The following is a 22840-nucleotide window of genomic DNA, read 5'->3' as shown; positions in this document are numbered from 1 at the left end:
AAGAATTAGATTGAGATAATAACTGAGATATAGGCAGAGGAGAATGGTTTTATTGTTTTAAGTTTTTCTCCTAAATTATACCTATGACAAACTGCAATATAGTTCAATGTCTGAACTGAGATTCAGGCTGGATTATATTTTTAACTATTAAAGTATGTGAATTTACGAAGTGATGAGCTCCATCAAAAAGACTGGAAACAGTGAAAGCTTAAAGACTTTCGATATTTCTTCTGGATATTGACAGAAGATACCTACCTTTACTTTAAAACTTTACAAATTTTAAAAACATATATGTCCTTATATAGAAAGATCTACCAGAGAACATGATCACAGATATATCTTAAATGAATATTTATGGTTAGCAAGAACATAGACACATATTTTGGGAATAAAGATAAGATAAAATGACAGGAAGAAACTGCACCCCGTTCTCTCACACCAAATTACTCAAAAATTACTCAAAAATAAATTACTTCAAAAACCATGGAGATACTTACTTGTCCAGGCTTCCCATTCTCACATAAAAATGCTTCGTGTTCTGACGCAAACTCAGGAGCGTTGTCATTTACATCAAGAACTTTGATAGCAACAGGCACCCGGGACACTTGACTGTGGTTCCCTAAGAAAAGAAATCATAGCATAAAAGGTAAACAGATTTAATCTGGGTTTGACACAAATTCTTCAATAGAAACCATACTGTCCATGCTTGATTGGGTTGTCTTATCTGTAATGGATCGTAGAGTTGGAGCATGAGATAAAGATGGATGGCCAGTATTTTATGGTTGAAAAGAATAAATACACCCCTATTATAAACAGCGTTTGTTGGAGATTAGCTCAATGAAGACCTTTCTTGCACTAAATTGGTAAGATTTTTCTTTGATGAAGTTTGTATTGTTTTATTGATAAAGTCCATTATACATGGAAAAGGGAAGGCTGTAAACAACAGAGATTTATTTCTTTGTTTATCTTTGGCAGAGCGCAGAGCATTTTACTCTATTAGCATTTCTGACTGCACTTCTATTATTTCTTCATTATAAATACTATTAATGTGGAGACCCACACTGTGAAAAAAGAACATTGTAAGATTGACATAGGTAAAACTAGATTGCACTTTGGACTAGTAAAGTGCTTTGATTCATGTGCAGCTAACCAAAAATATGACCTGTGAACATAGTCCTTCACTGAAATAACGTCTCATCATTTATAACATAAAGCTATTTTGCATAAAGGAGTTTATCATTGTAGAGTAGAATAATCTTATTAAGCTGTAAGTAAAGAAAAGCTAAAGCAACAGTTTGCATTCTACTTTGAATAAATTTCAGTCAGTTTCTAGTCTTTCCTTCAATTCAGCATAGTTAATTTATTTTAAGAGACTATTAGTAAATATTTTAGGTTTTATGATTTTCCCCCAAAAAGCAAATACATGAACTTTACTTAAACTGAGATGACCAGCTGATTTGAAGTTTTAAAAAATGTTCTAGAGGACATGCACGCCTGTGCAAGCAGCCCAATCCTAGTTTCAAAAACCATCTTTTACTGAATTTAAGCTTACAGCACAGTATTTTATTGTGCTTATACCATTAACAATTGCACACTACATGAATTAAACTGCAGGTCAGACTTGCAATTTAGCTATGTGCTTTCACCTTAAATTCTTACTACAGGTGAGAAAGCTCCTGCGTTAAGAGTCAGGGTATCAATGTACGTATGTGACAACTTAGCAGCCTATATGGGTTCCATTTTCTAACAATACAGAACTGACTTAGGAGAAAACAGAATTAATTCTTGGGAGCAGGAAAGAAGTTGCTATTGACTTGTAGTCCGTGTACCTGTGATAATAAATTTAAAAAATTAAAGTAGGTTAGGCTTTGCCAGTGGCCTGGAGGCCAGTGATGTGGCTGGTAGCAGCCCTACAAGTGGTAAAGATGATTACAGGAAGAACCACAGAATATAGTCTATGTTTGTGTTTTCCATCAAAGTTAGTTGTGTTGTGACTTAATCAAACCCTTCCTCTGGCATATTTTTTTTTCCTTGTATGCTAAAAACAGCCATAATTTTTGAGGCTTCACCTATAAAGGCTTTACACTTGCTGGATGGCAGGAAATACTCAAATTCCACCTGTATTGAATATGGAAGATTACAAGACATCAGACTTTAAATACTTCCCATTTGAAGAAGTCACAAGTTTTAGTTTCGAAAAAGACGTGTTACAGAAGAAAAAGAACCTTCCCCCACCTCCGAAATATTATAAGAATAATATTTATGTCAGTTTCACATCATATGATTTTACTTATTAATAGGTGAGGTGAACACTTATGCCATGAAATAATAACGTATTTGAAGTCAAATAAATGTTAATATGCAAATAATGAATCCCAAACATTTAAAACACATTTTATCTTAACTTGATAAAAATACAGACAATGAATTCCTAGCTTATCATAATTCTCAGCACTAGTGTCATATTTAAACACTAAAGATTCACTTTTATCTAAATTAATGAAATGATAGCAGTTCAAATTTTAAAGACATTACAGAGAAATGTAATTAATTAGATAAGCTTCTAAAGAAATTATTCATGTCCCTCGTGACTGCCCCCAAAATGTTTGTCTTTCATCAGAAATACAAACATTAAATTTAAAGATATTATAATTAGAAATTTGATGAGAATTCATTTAAAAAATTAATCTACTAAACACAAGAGAGGCCCAACTAGTTGTTTGGAAATCTCCAAACAAGGGGATACCCGCTACCTATTAGGGTTCTTGTGATTATGATGAAATTTATTGCTGAGAAGAGAGATGGTGAGGGAATTTTATCTACTGCTTGTACTGTCAACCACATGAACACATTGTATTATTTTGTCATTGCAAATTTTTCAATGAATTTTCACTTCATACTAAGTGAAAATAAATGAAATAAATAATCACCATAAATAAAAATCACTCTAAGTGTACCTATTAAAACAAATTTATGAATTCTCACTAAGTAAATCCTGTTTTCACTTGAGCATGAGAACACTGACAAGATAAAACAACTCTATCTGCCCATTTTCATACTTTAAATGTCTGCAAACTTCTCGGTGGTAGAACACGTATGCGGAGGATGACCTTCTAAAGCTTAAATCCATTGCTGTTAGCAATGCCCATTGTCTTTGTTTCCTCACAAACAGTAGGAAACATTTGAAGTTGATCCACACTGATGTATTAGAGCAAAAAATGTTATGTTTGCATGGGTAGCTGTCCTGGAAATTTTAGTTTCATTCACATAAACCAGCTGTTGAAAGCATTGGCAGTTTCTGAACTGCCTGTTAATCCTTGACTTCTGCCAATGTCCCCTTCCTAGGAGATGTGCTCTCCTTGTTCACCTCCACAGATGGTTCTTTCCTCTCAAGCATGCACCCAGGAATCCCCAGGGGTCAATGAGGAAAGAGAAGGCTAGCTCTTCGCCATCGTACACAGCTGACCTTCACATTGATTAGTATTCAATGGTCAGAATTTTTCCTTGTTTGTGAATGGAGTCAGCTCTTTCTAAACTAGTGACAAAATTGAATTTTGAATTACTTTGTGTATATATATCTTTTTTTTTTTCCCACTGAACCACACAGTCAGTAGAATTAGGGGAGACTAAATATTTTATATTTGATGTAAATAGTAACACCGTTTGATTGAATTCCTATGAAATATTTTATGCAAAATCATAAAAGGGTGTAGAGTTAGAGATATTCTAAGGAGCTAACTGAATTTGTAAAGGCTTCATCAGCTGTATTTATGGTGACGCACAGCTTAAAGAGATCTACCCTTGAGTCTTGCAATACAAATGTATCATTAGGGCTGTCACTTGAGAAGCAATGTCTTAGCTGGAAAATTTAGGACATTGAGGCATTCTATTTAAAAATACTGAGCAAAATTTCCACTAGTCTAGTTTACCAAAATCCTTTTCAGGGTAAAGCTGCACAGAAGGATTTAGTTTTTAATTTCAAATACATTCAACTAGTCATCTGTGGACAGCACTGCCACAGCACAGCATGTATCTCTAAGAAACACATATGCAAATAGTGTAGATAATTTCCTAGAAGTAGAACTCTTTTATGCGCTGCACTGAAGTATCAATTACTGTTCACAGTTGTAAGATCCAGCAGTCTGCTGTAGATGAGCACAATGCACACACACACAGATACACACAGAAAAAAAAAATAAGAAAAAAAATCTAGACAGGTAAGAAAGGTATAAGGAAAGGGTAATTCAATGACAAAATAAGTAGTGGAATTATTGGTGATAATAAATAAATTTCCAAATATAATGGAAAGTCAATGTGAGCTTAAAAATGCATATTGAAAGGTTTAAAAGCTTTTAAGATGCCTTCTGCTCTTCTTTTAAGAAGCTCTTCTGTTTTTCTCCCTAGTTCTCAAATTGTATTTGAACTTCAAATGCTTGAACTATACACCTTGCTGGTAATCATCTTTGAGTAACATACCATTGAAACACTCAGGATAAAAAAGTGCTGCAGTTTGATACAAAAAGGATAGTTCAGATGAGAGAATCAAAATCAAATAAAAAAAATCCTATGTTCAAGCCATTTAGTGTCTCCAAACTTAGATTTTGTAGGCTGCAGATCTATGCTAGTTCTTACTGTGATCAACTTCTTTCATCCTTCCTGAAAAAAAACTACATATCTGAGAAAAATATGTGTATCACTGGAAGTTTCTAATGCAAAGCATAGAAATGTTAACATTGCTCCTAGATGCAGCAAGTAATACTAGGAGTAGTTAGACCTTATAAATCAAATTTGGGGTCTTATTCCATAGCTGGCAGAATATAATGCCAGTATTCAGTTCCCATAAGCATTTCTTAAACACTTCATAAACATGCTTAAAACACTTCTCCATTGTCTTTCCTTGGTAGATATATGTACCAGTGGTCTTAAAAAGCAGTGGTCTTTACAAGAGAGAATTACTGGCTGGAAAAAAAAAAAAAAAAGTAATTTCATCATTTATTTAACACAAAGAAATCCAGTTTCATCCACTTCTCCCTTATTTAATTAAAGCATCCAAATCACATCAAGGTTCTCTTTAAAAAGTCATAAACTGTCTTGCATTTTAACTAAAATGAAGTACCTGAATAAAAGGTAGACTCCTCGAAAATAACACATCTTTTATTATTATTATCGTCATCATATGGCTTGGAAATAGCTATTTCATGCTTCTCTGATTCAGTGAAATTTCTACTCTAATAATATTTTAAATTAGAAGTCCTAGTTCTAACAGAGAAATCAAAACAAAATCTGAATCACTGACTTAATAAAAACAACAGCACTTGTTTTACATCTCTCATACTTCAAACTTATTAAGTTGTATTTTAACAGATCTGTTCCCCACGCCTTTATCAAAGTTTTATCCGATGACTTTAGTAAGATAATCTACATGCAGGACAAGTTTATTTTTCCTTTTTGGCTTTATGTTGTCATTTTCTTTGTGCAATCATTTACCTCTAAAACACTGCAGCTTCTAACAATTCTTTTGCCATATGAAACTAACAACTCTGCTTCAAGAATCCTGTGAAACAGAGATGCTATTGTGAAACCGAAACTTTATTTATGTTGAAGTTTAACAGTAAAAATCATATCTAGCAATAAATACTGTGTTCATTTGTCTGAAGTGTTGTGTAATGATCTGATTTAAAAGAGATTGACTGCCTGATAAAGACTCTGAAATTCTTTTAAAAATAACATACCATAAGCTATTTCTGAATTTAGATAACATTCAAACAACCAAACCAGAAAGAAACAAATAAACAGGACTGGTCACCATAAAGATTTAACAACACCCCCGTTCTTAAAAAAGGATGAGAAAATACAGAAAATACTGAAAGTTGTGGAGTATCTGTAAAATAACATAAACATATCAATGCACAGTAGAATGTCTTCCGAATAAAATGCTAAGACAAGAAACAAGCCCTTATTCAAAATTTATATTTATTTCAGCACACTGTAACGTATTAGAGGAGTACAGATTTTGGTGAGCCTCTGCATGTTCATATGTGTAGGAAGGAGGGAGAAATAAAAAGATATGAAATATATTTCTTGGGTTTATTCCTTAAGTCATTCTATGGGAGAAAAATAACAATGGTATTGAAAAGTTTTGTCACCTTTCAGTAGATCCCTCAGTTTATTTTATTATGGTCTACAGGTGAAAGAGGAACAAGTCAAGAACAAAGCTATGCTACAGTCTGTTTTTATTTCCTCATGAATAGACTGTCAAGTTTAACCAAGGACTTGCTCAAAATCCTCTACTTCCTTCAGTTTTGTTCATTTTTCCACCTCTCATTGCTATGAAAAAATGTCCTGCAAAATGCATGCTTCCAAAGGTATGGACAAATCAAAGAGAACCATACATAGCGGCTAACCAGGTAGAGTGTGTGTTTTGACTGCATATTGTGGAAAGGAGGACAAGTTGGGGGGGGGGGGGGGGGGGTTGGAATCTGAGGACAGGCTACATTTTCAAGTAAATGACTTCAAATATAAATTTGTATTTAAAAGGTAATTTCACCTATAAAGAGTGACTAAGATCTACCTACCTTTAATAAATACATAAGATGTATGGCTTACGATAAAAGGACAGATTATACTTTCAGTTTCCTGCTAATACAAAAAGAGAAAAGAAAGAGTAAAATTTCCGTGATAGATGCACAAGCCATGACAGAAAACGTTTCTTATATAAAGCCATATTCGTCGAGCCTCGTTCAGATGCTCATTTTCTTTTTCTGTGTTTTTGTTTGGTTGGTTTTGCTTTAGGGCACGGAAGACATACAAAAATATTTAATATAGCCCATAATGAATAGAAAATTTGAATCAGTTACCTGAAATTTGCAGAAAAATGAAACATGTCTGCAAAAAGACCAAACATCATTTTCTTACCACTGACATTCACCTAACTCAGCACAGAGTCCTTTGCTTGCCACTGTAGTAGCAAAGTAATTCAAACTGACTGCTTTTGTATTTACTTTTCCCTTTCACTTCAATGCCTGATTCCACTTCTACTGAAGTTAATCAAATCTCTTTTACTCTGAAAGTTTAATCAAGTCCTTGTCCTTAATATTACATGATCTATTTCCTACATTTAAAATAATATAAGATTTAAAATTTAAATATAATTTAAATTAAAGCCATGACTTCAAATGGGTACTTTGTTAACTTCAAAGGATCAACATGGGTATATAAACTTGATAATAAAACAATATATATATATATATTAAAAAGTATATTATTTTCATATAGACAATATATATTAAAGGAATCAGCTCCCATTTTGCATATCTAAGGGCAGGCTATCATTTGATACTCAAATGCAACCTCTTTGTTATTTTTCATACCATTAAGCTGTGCGGTTATTCATCAGCCTAACAAATAGTTACTCTATAATTACCTCTGATCCTTGGTGAATTGAAAGATCCATTTGCAAAACTGGGAAATGTTTGTAATTCTTTGTAGAAGTGTCGTATTTTGCTTGGTGTATATGCATGACTTTGTCTTGTTTGAATGCATAAAGAGAGATCAAGAGGGCTCGGAAAGGCAAAATTAGATTCGAGCAGTAAAACACCCCCTCAAATGTAGTTTACAGATGTGAAGAGTGTCTCCTACTAAAACCCTAGCTATATGAGAAAATCAAAAGATACCGTTCTGTTTAAATTTTGCCATGCAAGTTAAAAGAGGAAAAGTTACCTGCTGCTGCAATGTGACTGAGAAACAGGGTTCATGGTAAGTGAGCTGTAATTTTGTCATTAAGTGAGCAGACGATAAACCAATGATATGAAACTGTCATATCGATCTTAGAGCTGGAGGGGAATGTCAAGCCTAGGCAACCCTCCCCTTGTGCCCCTTCCCACAAACCCAACAACCCAGAAACTTGAGTTTCAGGTTATCATAAATCACTTTCAATGGTGGTCTCCCTTAACTCACAGTATTTGTGTTTTGAAAAATTCACTTCAGAGTCACCTCTTCCTATTCATTCTTGTGGACTTGGAAAAGAAAATGCTAGAAGACATACTAGATATTAGATGTACTAGGTAACGTGAGTGCTCATTACATTTAACCTACATACTGCATAAGAGAGCGATTAGACTGCACGGGGTATGCACAAGGAGAGAGACGGATGAATATTAAAGTCGGAGGAACAAAGGGATGGGATGAGCCTTGAAAAGAGATTCAGAAGGGGCATCCTAATCAGAAACTGTAGCACCTTTTCAATATTTGAGTAGCAATTATGGGTACTTGTCTCTTCTCAGAAGCTCTGGTTGCAAACAGCATGTCCTTAGAGACTGTTCTTCTGCATATCTAATTTTGACCACAGTGAGCTTTATATTCATAGTGACACATAATCAAGTTATATGTGACACATCAATATGAGTAAACAAATACATAATTCAAAATAAATTATTAGTATAGCTGCTTGAGCGGGTTGTATTGGAAGCTGCTATAGTCATGTCAGGTTCACGACAATGAAAACAATGCTGTTTTATTCACGGATCCTAAATAAATCCTCAAGGAAAAAAATTGTACACTGCCAACATCCTTCCACCCACACATCTATCCAGAGACCAAACTGAAACAAATGTTGGCAGAAAACAACCTATATTTCTGATACAGTATTGTGTTATTCAGCCCTATTTTTCGCTAACAAGGATGCAAGTCAGGCTGTAGTTTGCAGTTATGTCACTTTCAATAAATTAACTGTGTTACATATGTAAGAGGTGAACTGTTATGAGTACAGAAATTAACAATACGGTTTAAGTTTTGACAACTATTAACAGCGGACTTAAAAACCAAAAAGAAAGGCGGGTTAGAAACGTTTGAAGTTACACAGTTACTTTTTTTTTTTTTTTTTTTTTGCAAAATCAATGCAAATAAAAGAAAAATCCAGATCAGTTAACATGATAAAGAGATATACATCACTTCAAGAATAAGCAATAGCAAAACTAACCACAACTGAAATCTCCAGAAACATCTGCAACTAGGAAACACTATTCTATAGACCCTCAATTTTAGCAAAAGGCAGCTCCAAGCTTTTGAAAAGCTTTTTTCACTTCCTTGTGACACCTACCAGTAAGAAAGACAAAAGAGTCAGGAAAACAGGGAACCACAGAAAACTATTGGGAGCCACATAGAATATCCTGAGTTGGAAGGAACCCATAATAGAGAGACTAGCAATAACAACAGTGTGATGGAAATGCTACTAGATCGTTACTTCTTGCAGATCACAGCACCACATACCTAATTAGGATTCCAGATTTTTGGAGGCAGTGTAATGCCTTAATTGTTGTGAGAAAGGAGTAGGTTTTCATTTCTAAATATCACATTGAGAAAAATGTCCAGAAAATAATATGGTGCCATTGAGTGGCAGAATAGGATCTGCCTCAAAAAAATAAACCAGTGAACAGGCAGGGAGAAAATTATTTGAAGAAAAGTTTAAGACACAACAAATGTACAGGGGCATGATTTGCTGCTGTGTTGCTTGATTCCAGGTTAATCAAGAGAACTGTGCTAGCATGAAGGAGTCAGGAATCTGGACCCCACTTTAGAGCAATTACATTGTTAATATGCTAATACATCATGCATATTAAAATGTTATAAAATATTGACTCAGATATGCAAGGTCTTGTTGTCAATTATAATTAGCTTTGAAACTTTATAATGACTAACAACAATAATAACAATAAGCAGACTGATTGAGGATAAGACGTCTGGAATATTTTGGGATTACTTTTACTGTAAATGATTTCATGAGTGGAGTGAAGTCAAATAATTAATAGCCCAAATGAAACCTCTCTCTTCCTTACTGTTAGTCAAAACATCAAAATGCTTTAAGAAAACTTTGTATTAAACAAGACCGTATCACAGAAGCATTTAAATGTAATCATTTTTAGAGCTCATATTCCTTCCTGGGACTAACTTTCTTAATAGTGTAATTTATTGATCTTACGTTTCCCTTCATGGATAAAATATTGCTGGATGGGCTTGACTTGATTCAGGTTCTAGAAGTTTAGCATCCAAAAATTCTTACTTGCACACCACCAGCAAAAAGATGACCCCAGCAGACCTGCATATACCTTTTAAAATGCTCTGTTTTTCAGACAGAAAATACCATCATTCTTTGTCAATCAGAAACTTTACTAGAAGCTCAAAGCATGCTACTCTGAGTAGAGTCTTTATTCTAGGAAAAAAAAAAAAAACTGCTTAAAGAAGATTGACTAAAAGAAAAATAAAATCCAGTTACAAACCTCTACTCTGACCTACTCTTATGCTTCAGTCTTACAGAAAAAAAAAAAAAAAAAGGTGGAGATTTTAGATAGAGTCACATTCTTCTTAGAAGGAGTAAATCAATTCTTATCAAACTAGATGAATACTAGACAGTATTTTTAAGATGAATCATACTTTCTCAGAAATTTTTGTTATCAAAGTGTTCAAAGTGCAGATGGCCAACTGTTGGTTGTTCAGTTTAACAATGTGCACATTTTGCTAATATCTTAGGTATATTGTCACTTTAAGCATTCCTCCAGTTTTCTGTAAGTAATTAACAAACATGCTTCACATAAGTTAGTCAAGTACATTTTCACTAATGACCCTTCTGCTCCTTACTTGAATCCTTATCTGTCTTGTGCCCCACAAAGCCTAAAACACCATTATCTAAAATTGTGTTATATATTTAAGTGGTGAACTGACATTGTCTCACCTAAAACACCACTTAGTTTCCTAATCTTTTGCATTTTATGTTTTAAACATTGTTCTCAAATTCCACTGTTTTTGTGAAATCAATGTTTGCAAATCTAGAACTGAGAAGTCTAACCTGGCTTTATAATGCCCTGAAACCAGAAATGAAAGAATCTAGACTATTGATACAGATCTCTGTCCTTTTCCTTGCTGTAAGTACGCTTATTACCTCCTCAGACTTCTTTCCCAGTTAATCATCCCAGATGATTTATTCACGGCTGCCTTACATGCTTTTCTCTGAAATCAAAGGTTACTAACTTGTATGCGGTTCCCCACACCTGAATTTTAATTCTAGCTCCTAAACGAGCGAGCCCAATTTATACAAAGATTGTTTCATAAGTGCACTCCTTTCCCATTCATATTCCCTCATAATATGGCTTCTCCCACACTGGTATCCATGTGGATCACGTCTCTTGCCATTCATGAGCTGAGAAAAACACTAAGGGGAAATCTTACAACATGTCTGAATGCACTTTAACAGCTTAGAGCTGCAAACCACCTTTATGCAATATGCCAGCCCTCCACTGACCAGTGGCAAATTCTCCGTGACCCATCAGAATCTATGGAGTTCTGTGTAGCCCTGTATGTACGTGCAAATGAAAAAAAAATTCCCTACTGAATTCTGTCAGTGCAAAAATGACGGATCATCTAGTTTGAGTTCCACTAAGCCAGAGAGAAAAGAGTCAAGCAAAAAAGGTTAATATTCCTGAGCTTCTCCTGCTTAAACCTCCATAAAGGCTTATTTCCTTCTCCTTCTAAAACTTACTGAAATTTACACAGCCCTAAATTACAGGTAATTATATGATGCACCCAAGTAACTCCCTAAAATGTTAGAATTATTGCTAATAATGCCTATAGTCATTTTTACAATAAAAGGCTAAATAACATTAAATAAATGAAAGCATGAGTGAAGGTATTCATGGCATTAAAAATGTACATTGTATCTGAAGGCTTGTTCTGAAGAGTAATTATGTCTCTTTCCTTTTTAATTAATGTCCTTGTATTTTTTAAAGTAATATACAATATAGATAAATTTTAGTAAAGCATGTGTTGGGTGATGATTCAATTATTGTATTTATATTCTTGGTAAACCACAAAAAGTCTTCCTGGCTTTATGCCCTTTCCCATTAGGTGATAAAATTGCCTCATACTTCTTCATTTCTAAAGAATGCAGTTGGTATGGGTGATTACCTTTGTCAGATAGAGCCCACAGGTTTGTCCTTGAGATTATTATGCTCTATGCCTGGAAAATATTTATTGTGGTCAAATTACCATTTCCATTTCAAGATCTTGTCTACCTTTTCATCTTCTGCTTTGACTAATAATTCACGAGAATTTGCACTAGTTGTGGCAGTTCTGGTACTTTGCCAAACACTTTGGTGGAGGGAGGTGAGGGCTAACTACCCCACTGCTATGCTTTTTGTTTGGCAAGTATAGCTGAATATCAGGGGTCACTTGATAAAAGCAGTCAATCAAAGTCAAAATAATAGCTCCATGACTACACTGCCTGGAGAATAAGGAAAACAGAAATTCCATTAAAAAACCCTCACTCAGAAATGTAAAACTTGGCTAAAAGCATTGCTTTGGGCTAACAAACATCCTCTCCCATGCCATCCTGCATATATTTGGAATTCCCCAGCTGACTTGTTGCATGTCTGTGCATGTGATGCAGAGTGTGAGAAAAGAGAAGTTTTGGAAGAGCCTTCAAGTAACATAATGAAACAGAGCAAACGGATTCACGCTTCATCTCTCTATCTCCTAGTATATCTGAAAAGGCTGGAGTCCATACTAATTATAAAGTAACCTGTCTATGCTTGAATATGCTCATGGCAGTGTTCTTCCCAGACTTTAACTGAGATTTGACCTGAATGAGATTGCAGAAATCCAGTGCTGCACATGGTCATAAAAAGGCTAGGAAGAAAACACAAATCTTGAGTAGCCCACTCACTGTTATTTCAGGAGAACTTGAGAACTTTAAAGGGATCATCATTTATTTGTCTTTAAAGTTTGTGAGCCATGGTTTCTGTTATTTGTTGGTATGTTCTTCACAAATCTCTTTTGTAAATCTCGATTGCAAATTGGAATATATCTATTTTTTCTCGTTGAGATATGTGATATTATTCAATGAATTTCTACTATGTAATACACATATTCCTGAGAAAAGGATTACTTCACTTTTTAAAGAGAATTCCAAATAAGCATTGTTAATAATGGATGTATACTTTTCTTTTCTTTCTTTCTTTCTTTTTTAAGGAACTGGAATCCTGTGTCTCAAACAGATCTCAGATACAGTTTATGGGGTATGAGAATGAAAATATCAGGATATTCATATTTAAATTGGAGGAATATTATGCAGTTATATTATGTTACTAACACACTTCTTTCTTGCCTAAGTTAGTTTCTCAGGGATAAGTCTTTGCTTTGATTTCAAATGACATTTTTTCTCCATTTATTGCTGCTCTTGTTACATCAATTAAAAAGCAATGACTGAAGTATAAGGCACTTCCTTAGTATTAATCAGACATGCAGTAAGGGTGCTGAGGAAATACTCGCAATGTGGCTTTCACAGACATTAGAATATGGAAATGGGAATCCATGGATCTGGAGGTATAAAGAAGACAGAGCATAATTACTATACACCTTGTCCAAGTATGACAATCGATAGCTTGAATGATCAGAATGAACTCTATTCAGAATCTGTGGAAAATGTAGCAAAAATGTTCTAATAAATAAATCATGGCTATTTGATTTTCTTTTAGTAGCTGAATAGCATTGACAACACATAACTCGATAAGTACTACAAAACCTGTACAAGAAACTGAGAGAATACTGAGGAGGTTAGCTCAGCCTGAACTCTGCTCTGCTTCACTGCCCAGCAAAATTGCTAACCAGTTAATGCAAGCAACACGAGCATGTCAATGCGAACAGTAGTTATAGCTATAATTGTACCTTATACAAACTAAAAAATGTATTTGTGTGTTCAGATGAATGGGTTTACATATGACTTTAAGGATCCTGACTTTACTGGATTTTACTGAATGTCAGAAAATTCCATTTCAAAAAGTACCAAAGAAACAAAAATGTGATGAGCCTTTGCACATACTGAGGGAAAAAAAGAAAAAAAGGCATCAAAAGAAACGTCTGTAAGTTAATCATTCATTCTTACTGCACTGCAATTCAGGCTCTCAGAGAATACTTGCATATGCCCCCAGATTCCTTTCCTGTTCAGGGCTTAGCTCCAGAGAGCCCAAACATATGAGCAGCATAATCAGCCCTGACGTACAAAGCAAGGCTATATCCACTCCCCATTCTCTCATGCATCTCGCTGAAAAAAGCCCTCCCAACCTTGGCATACAACTTTAAGCTCCTTAGCCTTCAGGCATATAAGTCTTAAACATACAACAACAACAAAAAAAGAGAAATCTCATTAATCCAGTATTTAAAGTCCTGTGAGTGACAGAAAACAAAGTTCACCTTTCATATCCACAGACCAAAAGGTACACCCTGAGAGAAAGGTCAATTTGCCAATGAAACTCTACATTGTAATCACCTAGAAGTTCAGGCTCCAGTCTTGAATGAGCAGAGTAAACTTGGATTCATAGCAATGTAGAAAGAAAATTTAAGAATCAATTCAAAGTTTTAATAATTTTTCAGTATACTTGCAATAAGCATTAATACACGATTTATTTATTTTTTTTCTGTGAATTCTAAGCCTGTATTTCAGAGCAATCTTTCAACGAGGTTGAAGTTCTTTATAATATTCTTTTCTTACCAATCCTTGTGATAGAATTCATCAATATAGTGAAGTCATTACATGAGCAGAGAGAGGAAAAGTTAGACTAAAAAGAAGTAAATATTAATTTAAATATATAATGAAGAATGTATATATGAATACAAGAGCAGAAGAAAGGGTGCAGGTATGTAGTGGTGTATACAATGAAAGCAACAACTAGAAACTGCTTCACAGAGATTAGGAGTCAGCCAGTGATGGGAAAGTGAAAGCAGGAAAATGCCACCCTCCAAAATGTACCACTTTGCACAGGTCTCAGAGTATGATTGTGGCACCAATAGCATTAATATATTCTGAATTAGAACTAGAAAAGACACTTGCCTATGACTAGGGAAAGGAAATGTCCTTCCTCCAAAAGAAAATAAGCCAAACTGCTCTTTTGCCTGTTAAGTACTTAAAGAAAAAAGTCCCCATGGCTCATGCTTTCATGCTTCTACTCCTAGTTTTGCTTGACATGGAAGGGTTAGATTACATTTTAGGTCACTCAGAAAGATTAAAAATAAGTAACATGTTTAAAATTATCCACCTGCACTCCAAAGCAGATTGCTATCATAAAGATCAGCCAGTCTGAATCTGTATCACTTCATCCTCAAGCCAGACGAAAACACAGAAGAAGTTATGTTCAATTCACCCAGACCAATCCTGTCCTGGAAGTTCCCCAACCGAGACAACCGAGGGATGATACAAATGAGTATGTTTGTCATAGTGACAGCAGAAAACTTCCAAAAATTACTTGTGCTTAAAGCACAAATTTAAGTGCAGGTAACGTACCGGCACAACGTTCTGAAAAAGTGATTTACGTTTTGGAAAAACTTGGTGTTTATGAAAGTGTTAATAAATTAAGATATATTTAAGATCCACCAGGCTGGGAATCATGAAGAAAAAAAATATCATGGCTTATGATTGGAAAGCAACTGCTTCAGCAATGAAATGGACTGATCATTGCCTATATAAATAGAGGTGAGCCCAGAACAGACATGGAAAGCAGCTAGGTTAGGAAGAGAAAATGCTCCTGCTTGAATGATGCTGACATCCTTATTTTTATGGGAGAAACCAGCACTATATTAATATTACTCTCAGTAAAAGCATAGTTTAAAAATAATTTATCTTTAAATAAGCAGATATAGTAGTCTATGAAATTCAGCTCTTGTAAAATAATCCTATTAGGAATGCAAAAACAAACAAAAAACACCAACCTAGCCATCAGCAGGAACTCAAATGCTTAGAACAAGATTGGCATTATTATTTTCGTAGCCAGTCTGAACAGAGGCAATTTTACAACAGTGATAGGTGCTGAGGCTCCCATGAAGTTTTAAGACAAGGTGATTACTTATAAAATTCTTAAGTAATAATTACATTTTTGAAATCTGAAGAAGAAAGAGGCACACTTAATTCTGATGTGACTTAGAAATGTGTAATTCTGTTAACTTTGCTCCAATACACACATACAATCACACGATACACATCAAAAAAGTTAATTGGAGAAGTTTCTTGAAAAATTATTCTTTTTCTTTTTTTTGTTTTAGACTTTTTGGAGGAAATAAAATGTAAAATTACTTCACTTTACACCTTTTTATTCCAGTGTCTGAAAAGCTTTGAATCACAAACTAATAATTCTTCTTTTGAATAATTTGAATTCTTCAAGAATTGAATTTTCAAGAATTGAAAAAATTTGAAGAATTTTTGAAGAATTTGAATAATTCTTCTTTTGAAGCTATTTGTAGATCTCATGAATTGAGATTTCTCATGTCTTGAGAAAATTGGTATGGAGATTTTTATATCTTTCTCCTTTAAAAACAGCAGAATTATTAAGTGGCTTGATATTAACCTGGCAAAAAAGATGTTCTATGAAACTGGAGCTTTATTTCTTTCTTTCTTTATGCAATGTGATTCACTGTGTTGGCTTGGCTTTCCTGCCAGCAGAAAGTATTCTTGCTAATTTATCAAAGTAGTGTTTGCCCACAAGATTTAATAGCAATTAACAGAACACTGTTGGCACAACTGCACTGTTGGCAATGAAATACACAAATTATTAAGGCAGATCGTATGAATAGATTTTACAGGAGTTATAAGTCGAGAGCTTATGTTTACTCAGACATACCTTTGTCATTTATGCATGCATGTCAGTTATCCCTCCCATATTCCTAACATGTTTGTTTTTAAAAGCAAGTACCAAAGAAAAATATTGGACAAAAAAATGTTCCAAGTAAGCATCTTTTATTCTCCCATTCATTCATTTATTCATAGGTACAACATTATGAAACTGACCTCTAAAAGTTATCATAACACTATATCCTTTAAAAAAAAGATACTCTGGGGGAGAAGCAAGCATTAACATAATTGTGTTTTCTACATGCAAGAATTAGCAGCATAGTTCATCAAGCTCTGAAGACAAACTTTCTTATGACAATGTGTCAAGTGTGCATGCACTTATGGGAATTATGCATATATATTGATCACAGAATAGAAACTTTAGCAGAAACATTTTCTTAGTTTATGTTTCAGTTATGAAGACAAGGGATGACTGACCTACTTCCTGTATCTTTGTGGTTTTTGTTTTTGTTTTTTTTTGCTTCAATATGTTTATGTCAAATCTATGGTTTAAAATATACTGCTAATATTAATAACAAATAATGTCTTATCAGATCCTGCCACCAGCACTTAATCACAATTCCAAATTAATCAATAATTCTTCTTGACTAAAATCTAGAACCCATATTTCCCAGACAGGGTGAAGCTCCTGGCTCCCAGTGACTTAGGTGTACTGATCAGTCACAATAATTTTGTAGATCAGAGTAATATGTGGTTTTGGTTATGGCTGTATATGAGTAAATTTATTCACATGTATCACAGAATCACAGAATGCTCTGGGTTGGAAGGGACTTTAAAGACCATCTTGTTCCAACCCCCTGCCAAAGGCAGAGACACCTCCAACCGGCCCAGGTTGCCCAAAGCCCCATCCAGCCTGGCCCTGAACATCTCCAGGGATGGGGCATCCACAGCTTCTCTGGGCAACATGTTCCAGTGCCTCACCACCCTTTGGATGTTTTTCCCAAATATTCCCATTCCCAAACATTAACACCCAACAAAAAAAAATATTCTTCCAAAATCAAATATCAAATAGGGCTACTTTAATGTAACATAACCATGTGCTTAATCATTTATGGTACTGAAACAAAATATTTCTCAGCATTAAGAACTTTTGCATTGAGTCTACAACTTACTTCAAGTGTAGCAAAGTTTTATTTCTTCTGCCTTATTATAACTCACTACATGTCTGGTTTTTTATATTTACTCTATACACCCTCTATAAATGTCCTTGTATATCTCTTCAAACTCTATATTACTTTATTCACTGAAACAAGCACATTTTTGAAAATCACAAGAAATGGAACTTCATCAGAAATTGTTTTCTTTCAAAAAAACCTGTACTTTAAAAATCAGTGTTTTATCTTTTACTTATACACAGTTTCCACTGCACACACTGATAAAATTAATTATAAAGCCAACAGAAAATAGTCACAGATACTTACTAGTTTCAGTAGCTACAATAGTTATGTTGTGCCACATATTTGTTTCTCTGTCCAGTGGAGTTGCCAAAGTTATTTTCCCATCTTCTGCATTAATGTTGAATTGTCTCTCAAGGTCAGTATGGCGATCAATGGAAAACCTACAAAATAGACATCCCTGTAATCTACTTAATGAAGTTGGTGTAATCCATACAATCACAAGACAATTTATGGAGCCCTCTGAGAGCTGCAGTTTTATAGCCAAATGGATTGAGAAGCTCAATTGTATAAGACAAAATGACAAACTGAGACTAAAAAAAAATATAATAATAATAATTGCCCAAGGAGTAATTAGCTGTATACCCAGTATGAAGGTCATAAAATGCCATTGGGTTCACTAGGTAACATCTTTGAAAAACGGTGCTGATCAACAGTTAATTATACAATCCATCACATTTATTAGACAGTTTCTATGGTATTTCACAGTAACTGCTGATAATTTCAAGAGTAATGTATTAAGCACACAAAAACGGTGGGCTTCATGGTTATTTTTAAAAAGGCTGAATGATATTATTTTACTAACAAATTTCATATTAATGAAGCATGGACTATTCACCATGCATATTATTTCATTACGGTTCAAGCAGCTCCATGGGCAGAAGGCAGTGAATCACCGTTTACCTGTAGAACACTTCAAACACTGAAGGAGCAATTGTTTTATAGACTGACAACACTGATTTTTAACAAAACAAGTTCTATCTGACAAGTAGTCAGAGTTTGCAAATGTGAATTTCCAGGTAAATTATGCAGCCGAAACAGAGCCAGCTTGAGAGGAAAGAGCTGCCATAGATTGCTCCAACAGTGCATTAAGCAGGATGATGATTTAAAGCTCAGGACGGGATCTCCAGGAAAGCTTTTATGTTTGCCCATTTTCAGAGTTATTTTATTAATGTATTATTTGTAAAAAGAAACTAAATTACAAAATTAAGCTTTCCAATTTTGTGACAGAAAAAGGTACAAAATGAGAGAGTTTATCACTGAACTATTGATATAGTTCAATAAAAATTGACTTCAAGGGTTTTTAGTGAATCCTAACTGTGGGTTTATGTAAAAGCCTTTTAAGCCTTTGTGTCTATGTATTACAGAACCTAACAGCATGCACTGACAATTTTGCATCTGTTCTGCATTATATCTAGGCATAATAGGGTGAGTTAGGATACAGTGTCAGACTGGATTATATTATGTAGTGGCCAGAATAGTGACTCAGACTGCCAGTTTCTCATTACACTTCTACTTTTTTCAAACACACCGCTAAACTCAGCGATAAAAGTGAGAACATATTTTGCTACAATGTCAATGGCACAGTTATCTGAAAATCATTTATGCCACTGTTTTATGCTTTACCATAAGCAAATAAATAAATAAATAAATAAAAATCTGATTCTGAAGTTCTTCTATATGCCACACTAAAAACTTCCTAATAATTCAAACTCATTCTGACAAAACACCTTTGTTTTCAATGCATGTGTAGCATTAGGATCTGATGTCAAAATTTAGGATTATAGCTTTCACGTTTTTTATTTCAATGTCAGATAATGAGTTCACATTTAGAATAAAAGATAATGTTGCAATCAGGACACTTGTGCAATGCATTCAGTAAGTTACAATTGATTTTCAAAGATTAGTTCAAAGTTATAACAAAGTTAGTGCAAATGTTTAAAGACTGTGTTTATTACCAAAGATCAAGACTAGCATAGTCACACTGGTAAGGAACTTAACAAATAATGGACTTATGAATGAATCCCCGTTAAAAAAGGAAATGTGATTTGCTAGACATTTTTCTATTTTGAAACTCTCAGAAGAACTAGTTTTACTCACTTAAAAATTAGTAGTTTCATTAAAAGTTACAATACAAAAATATGAAATCAAATTTCAAGTATTTTCAAGTGCCTAAAGCTAGGCATGCACATCTATATTTGGACATCCAAGTAAACTGATTTTCTAGTGAACTCCACATATCACTTCTCAATGGTTTAATGCGAACTGTACTACCCTCAGCATTTCTGAAATCAGGTCACTTATATGGAGGAATAAAGCTGTAGGTGCCTAACTTTAGGCAATCATACTTGAAAATGTATCTTAACCTTACTTTAATGTCTCCCTAGTTCCCATTTAAGTATCAGAAGTAAACTTCTGGTACTAGTGAAGTTGATAAAAAATATCTTACAGACTTACAGGTTTAAACTTACAGGTTTAAAATTTCAGTCAAAAAAAAACAAAAACAAAACCAGAAAGCAATCAAAGTAACTCTTTTTAAAGATCTCATTACGTAAAACTAATCTTTTAATTCTTGAAGTTTATGCAGAAGTTAGTATCAGAGCTCTGGTACCAATTATGAATTCTGACAGTCCACAAAGAAAATAAAATATGAAATGCTTATACGCTATTTAGTTGACCTGGGCTTGACATAAACTTCACTGGGGGTTAGGTGCATTTTTTCCTCTAAGGTTAAATGTTTTTTTAAATATCTGTGAGTTTATTATATTGCATTTCATCTCATCCCAAGAGTATTTATTCACAATGCAAAAACAGCATTCAAAATGAAACATTTTTAATGTAAATTTCACAGGTTTACAAGACTACAAAGAGGTAAAACCCTCTCCTGATTTTAATTTGATAAATATTTGGTACAAAATAAAAAACTAAATTTGCCAAGTCATAAACCAGGGAATATTAATAGTACGTTTGCAGTTTCCTTTTCATGATAATGGTATTATAACTCTTTTTAATGGGAATGCATTGTCAGATCCATAAGCTAAACATAAAACGTACATTTCTCTAAAAATGAGAAAATAATATCTTGGGAAATAATATATGTTGAAATTGCCATAAAACCAGTGCAGGTTATTGGGAGGTTTTGGTTAGTTTATAGTTCTGCTATGGCAATTATAGGAACAATCTCATAGAGGTTTAACAGAAGATTTAAATTGATTCGTAGTCCTTCTCCCACACTACTGATACGGCTGTTATGACTTAATTAGATCTATTCTTTATTTGAACCAATCTAAATAAGAGCTGAAACCATTTTTTGCTGCACCTGCTGAGATTTGAATCGCAAGACTGATACCCCATCAGTGGTAAATCACCATTGTTTATTAATGCCAGGCAGACAGGACAAGCTACTTAGTGACTGATAAACAGCTGCACCATTAGGGAGGCAGAAAATATCGTATCTAGATTTTTAAGGCCTGCTGTGAATTAAGAAAATGATCCACTACTGCCAAAGATGAAATCTCTTCCAATATGAATGGGGAAAACCTGCCACAGTGAAGCTTATCTCTCCACAGAGAAAGACACTGAAAGGCAATGATTTATAGGAGGGCAGAGACAGTATAGGAAGAAAGATTATTACTCATGCTTTTTGCTATGCACTTGGATCAAGCTTTATCCAAGATAATTTACTGCAGATAAAAAGACCATGGTTATAAAATAACAAGAGAAACATGAAATAAATACTACTGGAATCACTAGATTTGTATGCTAATAGATAATGATCTTTCAAGCCTTATTATACAATAAGCCAGGATGTACCACCCTTACTAAACTACAGTAAAGCTTTACAAATAGCTCAGCTGAATCCACTGGTTAATTCCATTGCCAAGAGAGACGTATGTGGTCTAAATGTGGTAAAATGTGAACTGACCATGTCTACAATTATTAACCAAATCTGTAAATCTTTTTCACAATCAGGTGTAAAAGTTTGTATATTAAAGAATACAAACAGCACAATAGCAAAGAAAGAGAAAAGAGAAATACTGCTGCTTATGAAAATAACACAGGGTTATGAAAGACAGGATATATTTGGACTAACCTAAGAACTGAAATGAAAAGACGGTTCACATTCACTGGAAAAAAAGGATAATGAAATCATAACTCAACTGAACACCACATTATCACTTAGTCATTCAAAGATGCTCTTCCACAATTATGGCTAAACATCAACAATATGAAAGGTACCATGCAACATATGCATCCTTTAGTCCCATCCATCTAAAAATGCCTAAATTTTAGAGATCTTTGACTGATAGGAGATTTCAGACCACTAACCAGAGTCACAACCCTTCATTTGACACAATATTGCTTAATAACCTTACTGGGGTATTTCCTTAAGATGGGCTTATTGAGAACCAGACTGGAAACCCACCTATAAACCTGCTTACTCATCTACAGTAGGCTTTATGCCCTTCAGGTAAAGTGAGAAAGAGATCAGAGGATGTGTTTCATCCCATTTAAGCAAGCGTAACAAAAAAAAAGTACAGTTGTACTGAATAGAAATGAGGTTAAACATTTTTGTAAAAAAGAAACACTGGAGAAGAGTTTCTTTCCAGTCTGTTTCCTATAATTTTTCTAAACTCTTTACTGTTTTTTTTTCCCGTGACTCAATTATCAGACTAATTCCATATCCAGAGACAACCATGTTTCACTTCATTTATTATACCTCAATACTCTGAGTTTACTGAGGCTGTGTGTATAAAACTAATGTGAAGCGGATGCAATATAGGTAGCACATAAGGTGATTCTCTAAGGTGATTTGTGTTGCTAGGGTTTTTATAACCAACATGCACAAAAGCTCTGTCCACCCAAAATATTAACAGAACAGATACATACTGAAAAATATACTTTCCTTGAAATACAATTGTTTTTTGGTTCCAAAAAATCTATTTTAAAGACAATACATTAAAAATGGCAAGGCAGTATTCAAACACTCCTTTGTTTT

At 34.1% G+C, this 22840-nt stretch overlaps 1 protein-coding gene and 1 long non-coding RNA gene across 13 annotated transcripts in view; both read right to left on the bottom strand.

Moving 5' to 3' along the window:
- CDH8 (cadherin 8) overlaps positions 1-22840 on the bottom strand; it is a 360695-nt gene that overhangs the window by 36962 nt on the left and 300893 nt on the right. For all 12 annotated transcript variants that reach the window (XM_083794664.1, XM_083794666.1, XM_083794667.1 and 9 more), the window contains 2 exons: positions 18088-18224; positions 498-619 (listed from right to left, as the gene is read on the bottom strand). In XM_083794664.1, coding sequence (XP_083650790.1) covers positions 498-619; positions 18088-18224 — 259 coding nt within the window. The remainder of the gene's footprint in view (positions 1-497; positions 620-18087; positions 18225-22840) is intronic.
- On the bottom strand, positions 627-18078 carry LOC310879864. The gene is made up of 3 exons (XR_014571190.1): positions 6576-18078; positions 5488-5554; positions 627-4959 (listed from the first exon to the last, which is right to left on the bottom strand). It is a non-coding gene; the product is annotated as an uncharacterized lncRNA (long non-coding RNA).

The sequence above is a fragment of the Anser anser genome (assembly GCF_964211835.1).
Source record: "Anser anser genome assembly, chromosome: 11".
In the NCBI taxonomy this organism is placed as follows: Eukaryota; Metazoa; Chordata; class Aves; order Anseriformes; family Anatidae; genus Anser; species Anser anser.
Note: the sequence above shows the minus strand (reverse complement) of the source record. Positions and strands in the feature narration are given on the sequence as shown.